Source organism: Bombus bifarius, unplaced genomic scaffold, assembly GCF_011952205.1.
Source record: "Bombus bifarius isolate JDL3187 unplaced genomic scaffold, Bbif_JDL3187 scf7180000007996, whole genome shotgun sequence".
Classification (NCBI taxonomy): Eukaryota; Metazoa; Arthropoda; class Insecta; order Hymenoptera; family Apidae; genus Bombus; species Bombus bifarius.
The window spans coordinates 937,420-957,666 of record NW_022884376.1 but is presented as its reverse complement, the minus strand read 5'-3'; the positions used below and the strand labels follow the sequence as shown (position 1 = coordinate 957,666).

Sequence of the window (20,247 nt, the reverse complement as noted above, 5' to 3'; positions counted from 1 at the left end):
TACAGAGAACAATAAGTAAATTGGCAGGCAAGAACAACAATGTCCTCGTACAGATATAACGTTATATATCTTACAGTTGCCTCGAACTCTCCATTGTGCACGTTTGTCGATAACGACGAGTGATAGATACGTTCTCGCGACTCTCGAAACCACGAGAATCGGTGTTAGGCTGCTTTTCGATTGGTTAAAGTTGCCAAACGCGAGATCGAGACTCGACGAAACCCGAGAAGATCGAGTACAGAGAAAGGGGAAAGAAACGTTGAATCGATCGTTGTTCGTAAAGTTACACGGCTACGCACGAAGGATACGAAACGCGTGCTTCGTTCAGGCGCTCGTTATTCGGTCTTCTCCGTCGTGCGTTATCGCTGTTATCAGGCGCGTAACGTCCACAAGAAAATCTAATTACGCTTCTCTTCGAGACGTTTTCGGAGAGAAAGAGAAAGAGGGGCAGCAAACCAGCTGATCATTGACGCTTACCTTCATCATGAGCAGTACTGTGTTTAATACGATGAGACCCATGATAAAATATTCGAACGGCGTCGATACCACTATTCTCCAGATTTTGTACTTTACGCTGTTTCGTTCTTTCGGCATGTACCTCTCCAAGGGGCGAGCTTGTATCGTGAAGTCTATGCAAGATTTCTGAAACGAATGGAAACGAAAGGAATAAATCGATTACGCGCGACGATTCTACCGCGTCGATCGATCCACGCTTTCGTATCCGATTTTTCTCTTAGCGTTAGACGAGCCAGCACATCCTCTCGTTAGTATACGACTGACATAGAGATCCGGTTAACGGTAGTCCAGCCAACCAACCTGATTTTTGTCGATTTCGCCGTCTTGCAATTCAGCCTCTCCCTGCTCCTGGAAAGTGATGATAATCAAGGCCACGAAGATGTTGACGAAGAAGAATGGAAATACGATGAAGTAGACGATGTAGAAAATGGACATCTCTATACGAAAATTTTGAATGGGGCCTTTGTCCTCGTACGTGGCCGCCATCGAATTCTGCAGGATTTGTGGCCAACCCTCGCCAGTTTGGACCGCGAACAACGTCAGCATCGCGGCCATCACGTTGTCGTAGTGAAAAAACTGCGACTGCCACTCTCGTTTCCTTGGCTCTGGCAATAGGGCGCCCTCTTCGAAAACGAAATATTGACCCCTGCGAGGCACAGCAAGGAGAGCATGGTGAAATTTAACGATTAGAATTTATTTGGACGGTCGCAAAAAAAAACGAGGACAATGTTTACGATAAAAATGACCAGTACCTCGACGACGTTGGTCGATCGGTTTCGCCGGCAAAGGAAAAAGAAACGAAATACTCACTGGCAATCCTGTTCCGTATATTTGCTCTCGTCGTTGCAGTAGAAGAACTTGCCGTTGAAAAGCTGCACCGCGATCACAGCGAATATGAATTGGAACAATATATACACTATGAGAATGTTGATGACGTTTTTAAGACTGTTCACCACGCAGTCGAACACCGCCTTCAGCTTCGGCACTCTCTTGATCGTCTTTAACGGCCTAAGTACTCGGAGCACTCTCAGCGACTTGATCGTCGAGAGATTTTGTCCAGCCGAACTACCGGTCATGTCGAAGGCGAACGAAACCGCGGCGCATATCACAACCACCGCGTCCATAATGTTCCAGAACTCGCGCAGATACGAGCCCGGGTGAAGGATAATCCCTAGATCGATGATCTTCAGTATCATCTCGACGGTGAAGACACCGGTGAACGCGTAATCGAAGTAATTCAGAATTTCGTTCCTCGGCGAGTTCTCCTTTACGGGATCTTCGGCGGCCAACGCGATACTCGACAGAGATATCACCACCATTATGAAGAAGTCGAAGTACCTCAGGTTGACGACCCAATGGGCGGCTCTTCTTACGCTGTCGTCAAACACGAATTTTCGAATTTCGTATTTTACATACCAATCGTAGAGATCTAAACGGACTATCGGAACGGTCAACTTACGGATTCGTAGGGGACAGTATAAACATGGAGGAGTATGGCAGCATTGGTTTTGGTCCCGTGTCATCGTCTTCATCCTGCTTTTTCTCTTCTTCGGACGACTGTTTACCACCTTTTCCGTCTTTGCTGAAATTCAAAGGCAACAGTTATCGTTGGCAGCGATTCGTTCGCACCGCGTGTTTCACATTCCGTAGAAACCAAGGGGACACTTACAAATTCTGGTTGGGGCTCGGAGGGCAAATTTCTACCTTGGGCGCGCCACCGTCTTTCGGATTCTGCAGAGATTGGATCTCTTTCTCGAGTTCCTGCGCCTGCTTCTGTTTATCCTCTACTTCCTCCTCGTCCTCGGCGGCGCTCAGCTCCTGTGCGTTTGCCAGATTGTCGACGGCGATAGCCAAGAATACGTTCAGCAGAGTGTAGTTGCCGAACAGCACCAACACGATGAAGTACAACGAGTAGATCATGCCCCTCTTGTGACCGCCTTGCGACTCTATACCCTGGTACATCACTTCGTTCCAATCTTCTCCGGTCAGGATCTGCGTGCACCAAGTTACACCGAATTACAAACGGCACCGCCGACAACGCGTCGTTTCTCTTTCTACAACTATCGAAGCTACTTTCGTCCAAACATTTCGTCTAAAGATTGCGCCGACGGAAAGACCATGTCTCGTGTAACTCTTTCCTTCGCAGTCGAACGTTCGAAGCAAATACGCGAGTTAGATAGCGGTCGAACGAAACTTACTTGGAAGACAGTGAGCAGCGCGATGGGAAAGGTGTTGAAGTTGGTGGGCGGCGTGCCGTAATCGAAGTTGAACTGGCCGCCAAACAGCTGCATACCGAGCAGCGCGAATATGAGAATGAAGAGGAAGAGCAGGAAGAGCAGGGAAATGATGCTACGCATCGAGCTGAGCAGCGATATTACGAGGTTTCTCAGGCTCTTCCAGTATTTGGTGACCTTAAAAATTCGCAGGAGTCTAAGGGCACGTAGGACGGAGAGGCCGAAAGAGCCGGACTTCACCTCGGACCAGATCACTTCGAAGATCGATCCTGAGATGACCACGCAGTCGAAACGATTGAAGCTCGAGTCGAAGTATGTGCGAGGACCGAGCGCGTACACCTTTATGAACATCTCCAACATGAACAGAGCCAGGAACACGAACTCTGCGAAGTCTGTCAACATCCGTTTTAACACCGTTCACAAACCGGAGACACCAATGAAATTGCTTTCGTACAGAATGATTCTTTTGCTGGTTAATTCAGAGGCAATGAGCGCCAATTACGTCACGATGATACATTCTACTATACTATACCGTATATGCTACGCTATACTATATACGCTATATTATACTATGCTATGCTACGCTACGCTATACTATATTATACTGTACTAAAGATAGCGAGAGTGTGTAATTGGCGGCACTGTCGCTGAGTTAACTACTCGACGAAAAGATTACCCTGCACTGATCGTTTGGATCTGCCGGAATTGTTTACTTACAGAGGAAATCGGTCAGCCATTGCGGCTGGCCGTAATGCTCCACGGCTACGCAGACGGTGTTGAAGAACACAAGAACGATGACGAACCAGTAGAACTTTTGCGATTTTACGGACTTTCGTATCCAGTACCTGAATCTTCTCTCGGCCAGCCAAAACTGCTTGCAAGGTCCCTTTTCTTTCGTCGAGGAAGCCCTCGAAAACCCTATAAACCGTACATCGATCGTTTTAACAATAATTTCACCATACTCGTATCTCTTCGATACCGCTCCACCGATTTTCCTCGTGCCTGTCGTCTTTTCTTTTTCAATTTTTTCTTTTTCTTTTTTTTCTTTTTCTTTTTTTTCTTTTTTTTTTTGTTTGCTACAACAAAGATATCGAGTAATTTTTCCAACGAATTTATCCAACCAACGCTTTATTTAACCAACGCTTTCCCGATAATATATATCGTAATGCGATACAACGAATTTCTTCCCGGAAAAATGTTGCATCGCAGAACGCCAGAAGTTTGTCGGCACTCGGTGATGTATTCGATATCGCGATCCGATTCCAGAAACTTTCTTCCATAACTCTCGCTGATAATAGGTTCTACCAAGTTCGTCTGGAAGATCCTGTTTATCTTTGTCTTTTACTCTTTCCTTTTTTTCTCTCGTTCTTCGATTATTTAGCGGACGGATATATAGCGGACAGAGACACATCTATTCTAGAGATTACTCTAAACACAAGCGGCTGTTTCTATCTATTCGTGATCGACGATGCGTGAAGCTAATCTACGACTAGATGTCGAACGCTACCACTTAACCAGTTTCTTACGGCGTTCTATTTCGTCAAACAGATTTCTCGCCGTACACTACTAAAACATCGATATCGGTACTCCTCCACTGCTGGACGTACCTAGACCACGTGGATACACGTTCGCCTGGCACATTCGCCACTCGTCGTTTTGTCGATATCGATGAAACGTGAAATACTCGTCAACGAAGGGAAAGAACGACGGGTATCGGCGATTCTCGCGAATGTCCCAGGCTGATCGTTAAGTATAAATATACATAGATACAAGTATACACAATTACACCAGCCAACAGAAGCAATTCCTAGAAAAAGGAAGATAAAACGTCTCGATTCACCGAGTAGTGTGTCGTAATTTCCGAGTGTTGAGAATTTCGAAGACGACTGGAACCCGACTCGCTCCTACATACGTTTGAGTTTCTTCGCAATTACGATGATTACGCTCGCTTTGTCGCGCTGTCTTTTCCCGCTGCCGTATATGGATATGTATGTACTTTAACTGCGCGACGGTAATTCTTCGGTGCGAAGATGCGAGATATGCAACGACGTAAAGTCGATTATACGTCTCGGAAACGATTCGCCCGTCCACGTGTCGTCAGAATCACGTTCGAATTCGCGTTTCGCGCTCAGCACGTGCAAAAATCTCCAACGATCGCGATCTCGTTGATCTACGTGTGTACATGAGTGGGCGTATGTGCGTGTTGCGAGTACCGATGCGGTTGGTCGCGTGCGTCACAGGTGAAACGAAAGAACCTTTGAAAGGAAAAACACAGAGGAAACAGATACGAAAACAAGTTACGAATACAGCCTCGTTTACGTTGCTCTTTGCGAATCGTAACACTGTCTGGTTGTAGTTACCTTTCAGTTTTTTCTTAGGCACTGAAACAAGAGGAGCATCTGATAGCGTGTGTCTAGAATGTTCGTCGCCGTGGTCGAGGGAATTAAAGTGTCGCTCTTTATCGGATGCGAAACAGAAATCAGAAGGAACGTCAGATCGTCCCACGAGCAATTCTCGCTCGCGCCAACTTCTGCCTTTCTTCTTCGTTCGTTCGTTCGTTCGTTCGATCGTGGACAGTAAACTTATTACTCGTGAGACCATCCGACTTTGGTTTATTAACGCGTCGATTGCAACGCCGATGAACACGAATATGCAAAATAGAAAGTAACGCCGAGGGAGACTTGGAAATGAAAGAGAAAGCGAGCGAACGTTTCGAAACGACGCTCTCTCCCCAATGCGAACAGGGAATGATCGTAAGACGTAAAAATATTCTTTAACGTCTTCCATCCGATTACGAACGACGCACGAACGACGGTCGGTTTACCGAAGGTCAATGCGAGATCCTTCGTTAGAGACCGAATCGTTTCAAAGATTATCGACGTTTCGATCTTCGATCGAAGAGGAATCAAAGATAATGTCGCGTTAGAAGTAAGGTCGAGCGGGAAAAATACAACTCACCGTCGTCCTGGTCGTCGTCACCTTCCTCTTCCTCCGTGTCCGTGCTTTTGCTCTTGCCAAGCTTCTTCTTTTTCGCCTCGGCTCTTTTCCTTCCTGCAAACATACGTACATTTTTTCTCCTCTGTCACTCGCTCGATACGCCTTAACGTTCTCGTCGACCGGGAGAAACTCGCAACGAGACCCAGCCACCTACCTTCTAATATGTGCTTCTTCTCCTCTTCCGTGGTCCTTTCTTCCGCGAGTATTACCTCCTCTACAAATAACAACGTATATTTACTCTCTATACGGTGGAACACACGAAGAAGACGAAAGCGAACTCGGTCGAACGAAAAAGGATCGACCCATCGTTAGACGATGCGTAAAATGACCGATACAAAAAGGACAAAAGCTACGAGAGTTTAGAGCCTAAAAAAGACGTTAGCCGTAAAGGGTGCAAGATCGATAAACGATGTAGCTGGCATGTTGACTTTCTAACCTGCTTTGCAGATCCAATTCAGGTAACAGTACAGTTCATGCTCGAGCTGCTGCTGTCTTCGCAATTTCAGGAAGGACTGCCTGTTCTCCACCTTTTCCCTCTCCTTCGCAAACTCTCTACAAGCGTTACAAAGATGATAGAGCAGCGTTACATGGGGCGACAGGGGATCGTTTCCACATAAATACGCCTTTCCTCTTTTCTTTCTTTAAGCGCGTTACTTTAGCCAGCGAATATCCGGGTTGTCGCCGAGTATACTCTAACCTAGCGAGCGGATCTAGCGAGGATTCTATAAACGGGGCGATTCGAGACGTTTTACGCAACGCGTATCGTATTGGCCGCGACGCGGCGTCTACCGGGGCGAACAACTACAGGTTGTACTACTAGCGGTAGGTGATTAGCGCGACGACGCGTTACTCTGGCTCTACTACTGCTACCGGCGACTCGCCTACTCGCCCAGCGAGTAAACGGCTAGCGCGACGAACTTAAGGAAAGATCGATCGTTTCGAAACCTGCTTGAGTGATCCATTTTAAGTAGGCACTGAACGCAGTCGTGAATAGACGCTTTCTCTTTGTTTTCTGATAAGCCGCCCGCCTCTCGACGCGTGTTCTTTCGTTCGAAAACTCCCTGACGAACAGAAAGAAACGTAATCGGCCGTTCTTCGTTGGAACCGCGACGGCCTGACCCGAGTCGTCGAGCCGTTCGTACTTCGAATAAACGAATTCTCGTCGACGCGACGAATCCACGAGACACGTTTCTTCGACGCGCAAGTACCAAGGTCCTCTTTTACGTAGTTCGGTAAGGACGCAAATAACGTTTCAACGTTCACCGTGGATTCGTTACGCGTTCGTAAAATTCGTAAAGATCCGGCAAATTGGTAAATCAGAGAGACAGAACGTGAACGAGGATCGCGATAATCGAAAATGAAGATACTCACCCGCTCAGGACACCGAGAACTAAGTTCAGCATGAAGAACGAGCCAAGGACGATCAATGGTATAAAGTAAATCCAGTTGTACGTGCTGCCAAGAGCGTCGTTTGTCTGCAAATTTGACCAGAGCCACGTGAAGCCCACGTTACGTGTGCGAGCGCGAGTCACCGATTCCACGCAGCTGTCACGCGCATCGATCGCGATGATCGAAACCAAACAGTTGGCATACGACGTACAAACATCGAGACACTTAACCCTTCGTTCCTCTCCCCCCCCCCCTCCCACCTTTCCCTTTCTCAATTGTTCTCGTCCCGCTGGGAATCTATCTCTCAAGAATCGAAGCTTTCGTTTTTAACTCTTCCTTGCAAGAAACAGCACCAATTTCCCTCGTCGCGAAGGCCAATTTCGTTTCAAGTTGTAAGAATGAAACTCAAGGTACACGCTCGTCGATCCGTACGCTCATCGTGCAGCGTTACGAATCGCGAGTAACACGACTAGTCGATTACACACAACACTTAAGGTGACAGTGATTAGAAAACGAAAAAAAAAAAAAAAAAAATAAAGAAAGAAGAGAGAACATATTAACACTATACAAAGAGACAACGGTCAACAGTTTCATGGATATCGCAGTGCCATTTCTCATACAACAGGCATGTATTATTTGTAAGATACGATTTGCCAAAAAAAAAAAAAAAAAAATAAAAAAATAAAAAAAAATAGACAAGGAATTTCCATCGTACCGAGAAATGAAAGATATCGATCGTTGTGCGCGGAACCGAATCGAAGAAATTCAAGATCCTCTGACGGAGGATCGCGTGGTTCGAAGTTCTTCGAGTTCCGGTAGCGCAGAGTACGAAGCTTACAAAAAGAAATGCAATTAACACCAAGATTTGCAAAGAGGGCTGAAACTGACAGTGTTATACTGAGCAAGGTGAACATGTAGGTCAGTGTTAGCTGTAAAACATCTGCAAGCATTTCTCTTCGGTTCCGACGAACAAGAATGAAACGGGCGGAAGCGAGACGTCATAGGGCACAGACACAGATATAAAGTGAAAAGAAGGGGGTGAGAAATAAACACGGACACACAGACAAGGGACGATCGGACGAGGTAGAAGGACGGTTACGAAGGGATGTAAAAATATACGATCACATTTAGAAATTTCAACAGACGTATTAAAAGTAGCGAACGACGGCAAGCAATGGAAGAAAGGTATACGTGTATACGGTAGGTAAGTGAGACGACAGAGAGAATGGAACGTACTCTCGTCGAATCGACGACCACTCGCAACGCCAGGTCGCTTTTCCCCTTGGCGAAACCAAGCGTTCGTTGTGCGGTCGATTTCGAACCGAAGGAGAGAAATTTGGCAAAAACGAACGACGGATGCGAACACAGGGAAACAAAGGGAGTCGACTGGACGTGGAACGGGGAAACGCGAAGACGGAGAAAGTTTGATACGCGTTGACTCGGGATACGTGCGCGACGTGACGACACGCAACAGAGAAACGTACGTATATAGGAAACAGAGAGAGAAAGAGACAGAGAGTTCTTAACACTGAGGGACATATCTCTTGCTTTACCCAGTACAATATGGCAGTCCAGCCCTCCATAGTGATGCACTGGAAGACAGTGAGCATGGCGAATCCGATGTTGTCGAAGCTGGTGATGCCGAAGTTTGGTCCCTCCCAGTGATCCATGCACGTCGAGATGTTCGCGTCGCACACGTGGGCCCCGAATGGCGCCTCGGATTTGTTGTCCGTGTTACACGGGCTCGCCTGTTCGCCCTCCTTCACGATTACATCTACAACAGAATGAACGTCAGACCGATCGGTTCTCCTTCGTTCTTTCCTTCCATCCTTTCCATTCGTCAACGATTCTAGTACTTGGACGGATCGCTTTCTCTCTCCGGCTCTTGTTTTCCGAACGTATCGGTAACGAAAGAAAAGAAACGCTTCTCTCGACACGGTTTACTCACTGATATCCCTGATGCTGTAACACGTTTTATGCAGGGTTCCCGAATAGAATTCGAGCCCGATGATGGCGAATATCACGATGGCGAAGAGCACCAGCAGACCGATCTGCAGAAGCGGCGCCATTGCCTTGATAATAGACTTGAGCACCACCTGGAGACCTGTTTGAAAGAAATTCGACAGGAGTAATTCAGGCCCAACCACCGCGCCCTCCAAGCGTTTATTTACTCTCTTTTTACTCGTTTCGCGTCTCTTTACTTTTCCTCGCTGCTCGGGGAAGCGTGCGTGCCGTACTGTCTTTTCTTTTTTCTTTTCTTTTTTTCCCGAAGCGAAGCTCCCGAAACGAAATCAACGCTCGACTATCATGTTCAAACAAAGGCGTTTGTATTATCGATACGAGGATCCACAGCGGCTAAACAATTGAGATACTTCGTTCTTGTTACATGGACACAGCATACAACTCTCAAAAGATATAGCTATTTGGGTGGTGCTACGTAAAACAAAATAGTCGTTCTAACGTTGCAAGGCATCTACGTGTAGATATATAGATATAAAAATATATACTTGCAAATAACGTTAATACTACAACTGAACTACGAGCTTTATGTCTGAAACGTTTAGTCGTCGGTTCGCTCGTAATCGGATCTACGTAGCAGCTATCGATCAATGGAAACGTTTCGAAGAATCGAAGATCCGATCGATCCCCGAAGTATCCGAATTGCAGAGGCAGAGGGAAATCAGAATGCGCGTTCCTCGAGCACCGAGCCTCGTGTTTTCGCGTTTTCTCTTCTAAGAAAAAAATTTGCTCGCTCCGTATACCGAACGGAATCGAACGTGCGATATACTTTAATTTTCTTCGTGGCTGGAAATTATTTTCAATAGCGACTCGAAAGCGAACTGATCGTTCGAAAAGCGCCAAAACATTTGACGAGCGAGTGACAATTTAAGAAAAAAAAAAGAAAAAAAAAATAAAGAATAGAGAAAAAAAGGAAGAATGACGGAGAGGCCGTTTCGTTCGATTCGGCTGGATTTTCATGGCCGATTGTATTGAAACGCTACTCACTCGGTATGCCGGAGACAAGTTTGAGCGGTCGCAACACGCGTATCGCACGCAACGTGCGCAGATCCATATCCAGTTCTATGCCTTGCGAGAACGCCGTGATGAACCTGCCCCAAAACACACACACCCCGCCACACTTTACTACTTTCTACTCTATTACACTAATACTCACGCTACTTAAGTACTTAAGCTACACAACTATGTGGTAACTAGCGTTCTATGACCTAACCGATGGGAAAATGGGAGAATGTCTAATCGGGGTGAAGCTCGTCGGGGACCGATATATCTTCGCTTCTTTTTCTTCTTTACAATATATACCGCACGAAATCAATTTTATCTCAACGTACGTTCTCTATAGCCTTTCCAAACTATGTAGGTCGGCCGGACAGGGGATGAAATTCTACGAGTGGCGACTTTAAACGCGACCGTTCTTTACCGTTTCTTACTACGTCTATGCCGACTATGACTAAATTGCGTGCTGATAAGCGGATCCGATATACGCTCAAAAGTACTAGGAGACATCTTCTATCGTTAATAATTGTACCATCGATAACGTTAAATATAAACAACGGATAATACAACGCGATCTTTCGTTTAAATCTTTCGATAAACTTATCAACGTATCGCGCTACTTTCCACCTTTTTCCAATGTTCAAGCAAATACAATAACTTTCGAAGCCCTAGGACTTTTGAGCGAAGGCGCGAATAATAAAACTTTTAACTCGTCGCGTATTTCCGCGTATGTGCCGCGATCGATGGCGACTGAACGTGAAAGTCAACCCCTCGCGCACCTCGATCGTACGTACACGGTCGAATTCAAAGACAAAAAGCTCGACTCTCGATTCTCACAGCGTCGGATTAGCTTATCGAATTAGCGCATCGTTGGATCACCCTTTAAACTATAATCGCGAAAGGCGGAGAAAACGGTTTCCAAGTTCGATCAATTCGGCTTAATATCGAAAGCATGGAGACGGGTTAACGATTCGACGGGATGGAGCAACTACGCTAAGAGATTAAACGTTTAATGATTTCTTTTATCAGGAGGATTTCGACGCTTGGATAGAGAGGAAATTCTTATTAAGTTACTCACGCGAGATTCTAATTCTAGATGCCGTTGAATACAATCCTCTGCTAACTATAACTCTAGTTCCACGAAGATAATAAACGTAACATCCGTCGCGGTCGTTCAACTCGTTCGTCGTACAAAGCTTTTACCCCTGTTCTCTGTCGATCGCAAAAATATCGACGGATCGTTTCGTTTAATCATCCGCTTATTTCGTTCTGCTTTTATCGTTCGAAACGACCACGACGGATCGTCGATAGCGTTGGCGTCCTAAATATAGCTGGGATTGCTCGGGCCCTAAAATACACCGCTAATTGGGAATGTCTATAAATTAGAAGCGAAATAGGAAGATTTCCCATACTGCAGAGTTTGCATTCTTCGTAAAATCTTCGTGAAATCTTCGTCGAATCATCGCAGAATCTTGGTCAGCGTGGAAGAAAAATTGATTTCATTCTCGAACGTTGAATTTGCATCCTGGTATCTTTTTTTCTTTTTTTCTTTTTCTTTTTTTTTTCTTTTTCTCTTTTTCTTTTTGGTAAGAGGAGTCCGAATTCGTTCGCACGCTATGATTCGTGTTGCGGAGTAATCGTGGGGAAGAGAAATTTCGAGGACCGTGATCGAAGGGAAAGCAGACAAGAGAGAGGATATCTCGGTCGAAGTCTAAAAGTCTGTGTAGGACTATGACTCGGTCTCTCGAGGATGTCTAAAGGTACCACTCTCTAGCAAACACGAGCTTGCTCGAATACGTTACTGTTCTAGAACATGTACCTATTTACCAACGTATAGTCAATTCTATCAATCAGTGACTGTGACTAAAGATAGAGTTTGCTAAATATAGAGACACCTGCAGGCCAGTAGTTTCGTGTTCATTTTTTTGCGTGTGTACGTGTATCAAGTATACGCGTGCGTATTCCGCGTTACGCGACAAGTTTCGAGTCGAAAGAAGTCTAACGTATATATAATCCGTACGCTGTCCAACGAGCATCGAAACGTCGGCGAGACCGTTTACACCGATTAAATCGAATTTGCTTCGGTCGTTCGTTCGTCTTCGGGCGTTTATTATCGCGTCGTGTGCGAGCGAAATATTTTCTCGAAATTTTCGATACACCTGTCGTGGTAGACGCTACGTGAGCAGAATACGAAAAAAAGTTCGAACGGCGAATTAAAGATACTCGTAGCGCATCGCGGCAACGAAAATTCACCGCACGTCCGATAACTTTTCCTTCCCTAATGAAAAGTCAAAGATTTCGTCGATGACTCGACGCGCCGGTATATTCGCACCGTACGCTTCGTGTGTTACGCAAGTGTGTGCGTGCGTGTCCGTGCGTGCTTGTGTGTGTGTGTGTGTGTGTGTGTGTCTGTGTCTGTGTGTGCGCGTGCGTGTGTGTATGCGTGTGCGTATGTACGTGTCTAATTTGTCGACTTTGAAACTCTCTAAATGTACGAATAACTTGTGCACAAAACTGAACATAACGACAGAAGATATAGAGCAAATAGTAACGCAATATAACACTAGCGACTAATTCACGCAAGTCCTCTATAGAGACAGTAGAATATCAATAATACGCATAGATATATATATATATGTATAACGTATAAGACACTCGAATTACGCAAACCACGTGGACACAGAATATATATATATATAGATATTATGTTCAATTAATATCGATCATCAAACTGCCAACGATCATCTAGCGTCAATCAACTGTTTCTAATACACCCATAGCCTCTAAGTGGTGGTCAATCAACGATAAAAAACGGAACGCTTAAACGACGTGAAAAAACGTGTATAAATAATCGGGAGAACTAAAGAAGGAAACTAAAAGGATAGAAACTAATAAATCTGTTATAGAAAGATGAAACGTATATAAAACTAAGGAGACTAGTCGAACGCACACAAACTGCCAGGAACAACGGGGGATTAGTTAGTTAGTTAGTTAGTTAGTTAGTTAGTTATCAATCTGCTGCTCGACTGTTCTCTGTTACTGCACTCTGTACTGTTACTTATGGCGTTTGTATCGTTTGCCGTTTCGCAGAACTGTGACTGACTCACTTGGAATTTTCGAAACCAGCTTTAGCGGTCTGAGGACCCTGAAGGAACGTAGCATACGCAGGTCGACGTCCACGTTTGTTTCGGCGAACACGGTCATCGACCTAATCCAAGGATTACTCTAGAATCTATCTGCTCGGCCGAAAAAAACCGATCGACGTGCGATCTCCTTAAATCTTAAATCAATGCGGAGAAAGATCCTTTCGTCGCGTCGTCGTTGAATTTCAAGCGAGTATTCGTTCGCGCGTAAACGTTTCTCACTTCGACGTCGAATCGATCGTCGGCTAGGAAATCGAAATGCGTAGGACGCGGCGAACGACGCGCGAAGAAAGGCTTTCTCCGTAAACAGGGCTCCTCGAGGCGAGCGTAATCGGAGGGATAAGAGAGGTGGTCGTTTAACGCGAAATCATCGAAACGGAACGCGCTGGAAATTCGATCAAAGCCTGACCAAGTACGAGACCATTCTCCTCGTCCACTGTTTTCCTCTCCGTGCGTTTTCTTACGGGACGAAGCGTCCAACGACGAACAGAGAGACAAAGAGACAGCGGAGGATGGAAAAAAGTGGAAAGAGCAAGAATGCGCTCGTTCGTTTGCACGGAGTAGAAGAACACGGGGGGGATGGAGAATGAAATGATGAGCGAGCTCGCGATGAAACAAAGTAACGAGAAAAGTAGAAGGAAACGAAAGTACGTAAAACTCGAGCGATGAGCTTTCGCGAATTTTAACTAAGGATGGTCCCTGTTTTCCGTATTCCTCGGCTGTTTTACATCTCTCTCTCTCTCTCTCTCTTTCTCGCACGCGCGGAAATCGATCGACGAGGCTTTCGAACTCGAACCGAGAGCGACGGAATACGGAAAAGCGAGATCTCCCGTTGTCAAAGATCGTCCCGGAGAAGAAAGGGGAGAGTATCGTTAGAGTAGAATAATAGAAAACGATTCGCTCACCCGGTCACCACGACGAAGAAATCCATGATGTTCCAGATGTTGCGCAGATAGGAGCCACGGTGGAGGACGAAGCCAAGGGCGAGGATCTTGAGGCTCGCCTCGACGCAGAAGATCCCGAGGAAGTAGATTTCCGTGGCCTCGAGCTTCTGCGCGAGTATGGTTTTGTCCTGCTTCGGCAGGTGCTCCTCGAGGGCGAGGACTACGCAATTGGCGATGATGGTGAGCAGGACGGCGTACTCGAAGGGCGGCCATTCGATTATGAAGCGAGTATGCTTCCTGATGCAGTTATCCTCCGACAGGATGAACAACGACGTAGTGCCCTTGCCACCTGCCCCACCGCCACCCGCCCCTCCGCCCTGATCCCGGCCTGGCGCCATGTCCACCAGACCAGGTACCTGTTTACAACGTTTTCCTTCCGTTTAATCTCATCCTACCCCCCGTTTCTTACCATCTGTATCCCTCCTCGATACTCTATAAACCGAACGCGATTCTTTTCCGATCGATAACGACCGCTTATCCCCGAGAAACCGAATGTTTCCTCGCTACGACACGAACAAGCAAAACGGACGATACCTGCCCTCGGGGGGGCGAATGCCCAGGGATAACCCGATCCCCCCGCGGCGAAGCAAAGAAACTGGCACGTAGATTTTCCGAGTTCGCCTCTTACCTCCCCTCCAAAGCTAGTCCAGTCACCGAGACCACTCAGTCCGGCCAACCTCGGCCTTCTCCTGTACTGACTCGCGTATCCAGGGTCCCTTTGTGCCGCCTCTTGCGCTGCCAACCTGCAAATCACGCAAGATAAAAGGTGTTAGCCAGCGAGCGAAACTCACGGTATGCTGTTATCGGGCACGCGTATGTGACGGCACACCTTGCCACCAGAGGATACCATCGATTTTGCAAACTTGTAGTTCACGGCGTGTCACCGGCAAACACGGAAACGAATACGCGACCGCGAGAAGCGGACGCGATCGCGTTCGACTTTCGTGATACGCGACATTCGATCGAGCAATTTCGGCGAGAGATTCCGCCTGTCGAGATAAGAAATGCAAAGTCACGCTACCGAGGCATTGCGACGCGATCAAATACGCCAGCAATATACGTACAGAGCGTGATTATTTTTCGGAGGATAAGAATCGCCTGGTCGGATGGTAGTTGCCAAGTGTTTCGCCAGAGAGGTCGTTAATGGCCAGCGCGAGCATATAATACGCCGCTGGGGCTAATTAACTACATTAGCCGAGACTTTTGCAGCTAGAAGCCTGCCACGTGCGTGGCTTCTACTCGTAGGAAAGTGCAATCAAGGTAGCCGGTAATGCAATAACTCGCGACAAGGATACCGCATAGGACATCCGTGCATTTTGTCGCGTGCTGCGTGCCTTCTAGCTCGATACGTAGCTGGCTAGCCTCGTTGCCAGATTACGTTCTATTCATCGAGCCTTGATTCTCTCTATTCAGCCGCGATCAGCGTTTCCATCCTTAACGAGATCTAGCTCGTTTACGAACAGGACGATCGACTCCTTGTTGCGTCGAACCGCGAGCAGATCGTTTACCGTCGATATCGTTCCTCTGTGGCGATCCAACGTTTCTCCGACGATACCTAACAGATACCCATAAGAGAAGCATTTCGATTAGCCAACCTTTCCTCTCTCAATTCACCGATTCTAGGAAAAGTAGGATTGGCTGCTGAATTTGCACAACGCGCGAAAAAATATATTCTGGACCGACGGTAGTCACACCGGGGATGTTCCTGCGAACCCGCTAAAGTGCTCCTTAAGTTCTTCCGACAACGCTGGAACTCGAGAATGCCTTCGATGTCCTTCGTTCTACAACGAGAGTGATCGAACAATGCAAAATTTCTAACGACGACGAGTTTGCCCTTTAAAAAATGGTATCCACGTTTCGCCGTTTTAACATCCGACATCGAATTCGTTCGGTCGTATCCCTTTGTAACTCGGTTCGCGATTTACCTTCGTCGATCAAGACGTCTTTGCGTGATTCGTTTCTTTTTTTTTTTTTTTTTTTTTTTGTTTAATATTTCACATTCACAATTTGTCCAATTTGGACATTTGGTAGAATTTTTTAGTTGTTTGATTATCATGTGGCTGGCTACCCCCAGCGGGGTACCATCTTCGTGTTTGTTAGGTTATATCCTTTACGATGATTCGTGATACGGCAGAGACTACGACAGTTGGTGAAACTGTGCGAAACGATACATCGCGTAAACGCGTTTCAACTCACCGAATCGGTGCAATTGATTCGTCGATACAACCGTTGCTCGAACCGTTCGATCAACGCAAACTACGAACGTCGTCTGATTGCGACGACTTGAAATTCCACGAGACCGGCATCCGGCACGTGTTTTCCACGATTTCTCGGGATCTAAAAATCCCAATGTCCTCGGCGTTTCTCAAATCTACGCTCTACGCGTACAGGAACAGCGTAATCGAAACGAGAGGACGCGCGCAATCTCGTCGATCAATTAATAACGATTTAATTTAATCAAGCCGTAGATACGAAGTCCATTGTCGATGCAAGCGGTAATTTGCCACCTACGCCGACCTCGTACACGCGAAACGCATCAACACGGCATTATCAGTCAGCCACGGTGTCGCAATAACGATAACAACGTTACCTATCGACGCAATCATCGCTGTTATACTCTCATTCGTTGCGTCAACGTTTAATTAACCACGTTCGAACCAGAAAGTCGACTTTTCGACCGTTTACGTTTGAAATCCAATCCGTCTTGCGCAAATCGAAATAACTCGTCTCGTCAAAAATCGTCTTTTCCTCTCCGTACGAGGTCCCTCGGACAGGCTGGTTAAACGCGAAGGAAGCGCGTTAGAATTGCAAGCGACTCCCTGTCAGATTGACTGTTCGTTCGTCCGTTCGGCCCGACGGAACGTCTCTGAATTATTGAAATCGAAGCGCGAATAATTGATAGAGCGTAGCCCGTATATCGGTAAGATCGATAGTACTCTCGAAAATGAGCTAGCACGGTCCGCCTCCGAACAGTTCGACGGCGGAGAACGACGCGTCGCATCGCCTAACACCGCTCGGTCCTCGTTCGAGCCGCCTCGATGATCGTTACGCCAGCAACAGGTGTAACCTATCGCCGATTACGCACGGGCGAAGACTTTCGGGATTTAACCGATCGGACGCGTGTCGAGTCGAAATCGTTCGCGCTTTTCTCCGTCGAACAAACCGGCCTCGGTTAACGGCCGATTCTGCACGAGCAACCGGGTTTCGCTTCTGCGAATGGCTGGCGATCGAGCCCGAGGAACGTCGTGCCTCCGAGCGATTCACCATAGAAATCGTTGCTGACCCGAGGATCCCCGAGATTTCTCGGTAAATTGCCGAGGAACGAGTCGCGACACCATGCTGCTCTCCCGTTCGAAATTGCGAGAGGACGAATTAACTTTGCGTCGTCGAGCTAAAAATCCGAGTTAAAAACCCGTGACGAAGGTTAATCGCGATTTATGCTAGGCAACGCCGTCCAAAAGGACTTTTTACAGGTTACCGAGCCGCGATCCGGAGCACCGAGATCCGTGCCAAACCCTCGTGTCGCCGGCCACCCGTGTTTTTTCTTCGCGGTAATTAATACAAGGGCTCTTTCGCCTCTCTCTCTCTCTCTCTCTCTCTCTTCGACGCGTTCGTCTTTCCGACGATCTCGATCGTTTCGTTCGCGCATGCCCAAGCGCGCTACGTCGTCCGAATGTTCGCGATTCGATCGTTTCTGCGAGCGACGCGGGGCAAAGTCGACGGACTCGTTACCAACGGGATCAACGAACTCGAGATCGTTTCGGCGTGGACGATTTCCCGCGAAAGGCTGAAATCCTATCGATCGAATATATCGGGCGCCGCGGATCGTAGTTGGCTCGAATTGGCCGACGTACGGTCGGACCAGCGACGCAAAACCTAAAGTCTGGTTGACCGTAACCGATTGATCACGTCGTCCAGTTTGTCGAGGAGAACGGAGGGGAACGTCGCGGTTCTTAAATGCGAAAGGTCGTAAAATGTTTACCGGGACGGAGAAACGTGGGAACGAAGGAAGGTGGAACGGCGTATTTTTGCTGCACAAATACCATCCTTGGCTCTTACCGATCGAACCGACGAATTTGCAGAGCTCGCGAATTTACTTTAGAAAAATTCGCGAAGGAACGTGAAAATAGCTGGTCGGGTTACGCGGCCCGAAGAAGATGGAACGTTCGCGAACCGGCGAACGGGACAAGGAAGGCGCACGCAAAAATAATTGGCCTTCGATTCCAGATCGTGAACTAACGAGGGAGCAGTCGTGAGAGAAGGCCACTTTTTTCATCTCGTTGCGGGTATAAATACGCGCGATATCGAATTTTCCGACCCGAACTATCGCGAGAAAACGTTCGAGGTGCGCGATATTCGTTCGTTTCGATTTTCGATGATCGGTCCTTTGAATCTCTGCTCTCGGGCAACGAACAATTATCTGGACGCTATAAAAGAAAGCAAACGTGTCGCGGCGTCTCGTCCGACGTCCTAGTCGACGGAACAGCGTTCCAGCGTCGAGAAGCATCGAGATTAGTGTCTATTCGTAGCAACTGGGACGGCACTTAAAAGTTTATTATGGCTCATCAGTTATCGACGATACTTCTCGAGAGTTATTAATATCTTTCGGGAAATCAATATGAAAGACGTGACGCCGCGCTATAACGGATCTCCTTGAAAATCGTTGTATCGGTGTGCATGATTCTCGCGTTAACCCTTCCCGAAGTCGTTTAGTCAGCCACTGATACGAGAGACTATCCCTGTTACCCTTAATTTCTACAAACGATCGACGGACCAACGATCTCGACGTTCTAGCCGTTGCAGTACACATCATGGTTATAGGTGGGCGTTATTCCCGGCGTAACGACGCGTTTTCGGTAACGCGTAAAAGAAAGTCGAGCGAATTAGGGCCAAGTTTATCAACCATATCAACCGTGTCGTGCTTTTTAAGCAACCGGGTTTGCACGCAACGAGAAACTTCCTAGCCTCGACGCTCTCGAAACAAGCACGGTAATATCGCACGATATATCTATAACGCGACTAATCGGCGCAGGCGTGCCGTTTACGAGCGAAAGTCAAACATCCGCGAGAGCAAGGTATCGCGAACGTTCGATTTCCCGATTTCTCGTGCCAGTCGCGATTACTCTCGAAAAGCGGAGTCTCGGGCGGAAGAAGCGCGACGAGACTCGTCCGAAGAAAGAGAAAGGTAAATCGTGGAGAAATCACGGAGGAATCGTCGAGGGTTGGAAAAACGCGATATGGAATAAGCGCGATGCGGGTGGGGGGTAGGCGTTATCGCGCTCGAGTCCTGATTCATCCTTGAAGCAGCTCCCACGCGGTACGAGGCGCAGCCCGAATAGAGGTTAACGTTAAACCGAGAACGGTCGAGAGGAATATATTCGAGCGGAAGAAAGGGTAGAGGGCGAAGGAAGAGCGAGAGAGCGAGAAAACAGGCAAGAGGGATGAGAAGATAGAGGGGGATGAAATTGGCGGCCGACTAAGAATCGCAGCAGCTCGAGTGCGCCGGTCGCACCACCCTGGGTCGCAGGGATTCGGGCTGGCGCGCAGCCGAATCGCCGCTCTGCGCCACGTGCGCAGTATATCTGCCGCCTGTGTGTCCGGCATCTTGCTGTCTGCTGCTTACCTTCCTACCTTTCAACCTCTGCCAACGTCCGTCTACCTACCCTTTGCCTCGTCCCGTATTTTTCCACCACGTGCACGCTACCAATGCCGATCGTACGATCCTTAGGATTACGAGCACCGGTCGAAGCATCGTCGCCGACTCGTTCACAGGCTGCGATCGTCGCTCTCCACGAGAACGCGTCTCCGGGGCGTCTCCCGGCAGCCAGCTGTGCCGCGCTGCGACCGCGATCGTTACCCGAAAAGCCGGCTAATGTCGCCCTCTAAATGCGCGAAACGATCTTGCCAAAAAGCACCGGAGCACCGAAAGCGCTGTGACGCGAGCATCACGGCGCCCACCCGTTCGACACCTCCACCGTCCTCGCGTTTTCTCTCTTTCTCTCTCTCTCA

The 20,247-nt window shown here is 47.6% G+C and overlaps 1 protein-coding gene across 27 annotated transcripts in view; it reads right to left on the bottom strand.

Annotated features, from left to right (window-relative positions):
- Window positions 1-20,247, bottom strand: part of LOC117206013 (voltage-dependent calcium channel type A subunit alpha-1) — a 58,559-nt gene that overhangs the window by 26,085 nt on the left and 12,227 nt on the right. For 23 of the 27 annotated variants that reach the window (XR_004487327.1, XM_033444954.1, XM_033444955.1 and 20 more), the window contains exons 2-17: window positions 14,867-14,981; window positions 14,200-14,594; window positions 10,143-10,246; window positions 9,085-9,240; window positions 8,690-8,910; window positions 7,119-7,222; window positions 6,184-6,299; window positions 5,902-5,961; window positions 5,709-5,801; window positions 3,468-3,668; window positions 2,715-3,142; window positions 2,186-2,508; window positions 1,976-2,098; window positions 1,327-1,890; window positions 817-1,162; window positions 478-642 (exon numbers count right to left, since the gene is read on the bottom strand). Coding sequence is in view for 26 of the 27 variants with exons in the window: in XM_033444934.1 (XP_033300825.1) it covers window positions 478-642; window positions 817-1,162; window positions 1,327-1,890; window positions 1,976-2,098; window positions 2,186-2,508; window positions 2,715-3,142; window positions 3,468-3,668; window positions 5,709-5,801; window positions 5,902-5,961; window positions 6,184-6,299; window positions 7,119-7,222; window positions 8,690-8,910; window positions 9,085-9,240; window positions 10,143-10,246; window positions 14,200-14,594; window positions 14,867-14,981 (3,514 nt within the window). In the remaining variant the exon portion in view is untranslated. Of the gene's footprint in view, window positions 1-477; window positions 643-816; window positions 1,163-1,326; window positions 1,891-1,975; window positions 2,099-2,185; window positions 2,509-2,714; window positions 3,143-3,467; window positions 3,669-5,708; window positions 5,802-5,901; window positions 5,962-6,183; window positions 6,300-6,692; window positions 6,809-7,118; window positions 7,223-8,689; window positions 8,911-9,084; window positions 9,241-10,142; window positions 10,247-13,258; window positions 13,360-14,199; window positions 14,595-14,866; window positions 14,982-19,901; window positions 20,159-20,247 lie in introns of those variants that run through there. The other 4 variants (XM_033444948.1, XM_033444936.1, XM_033444935.1 and 1 more) reach the window with 4 other exon arrangements.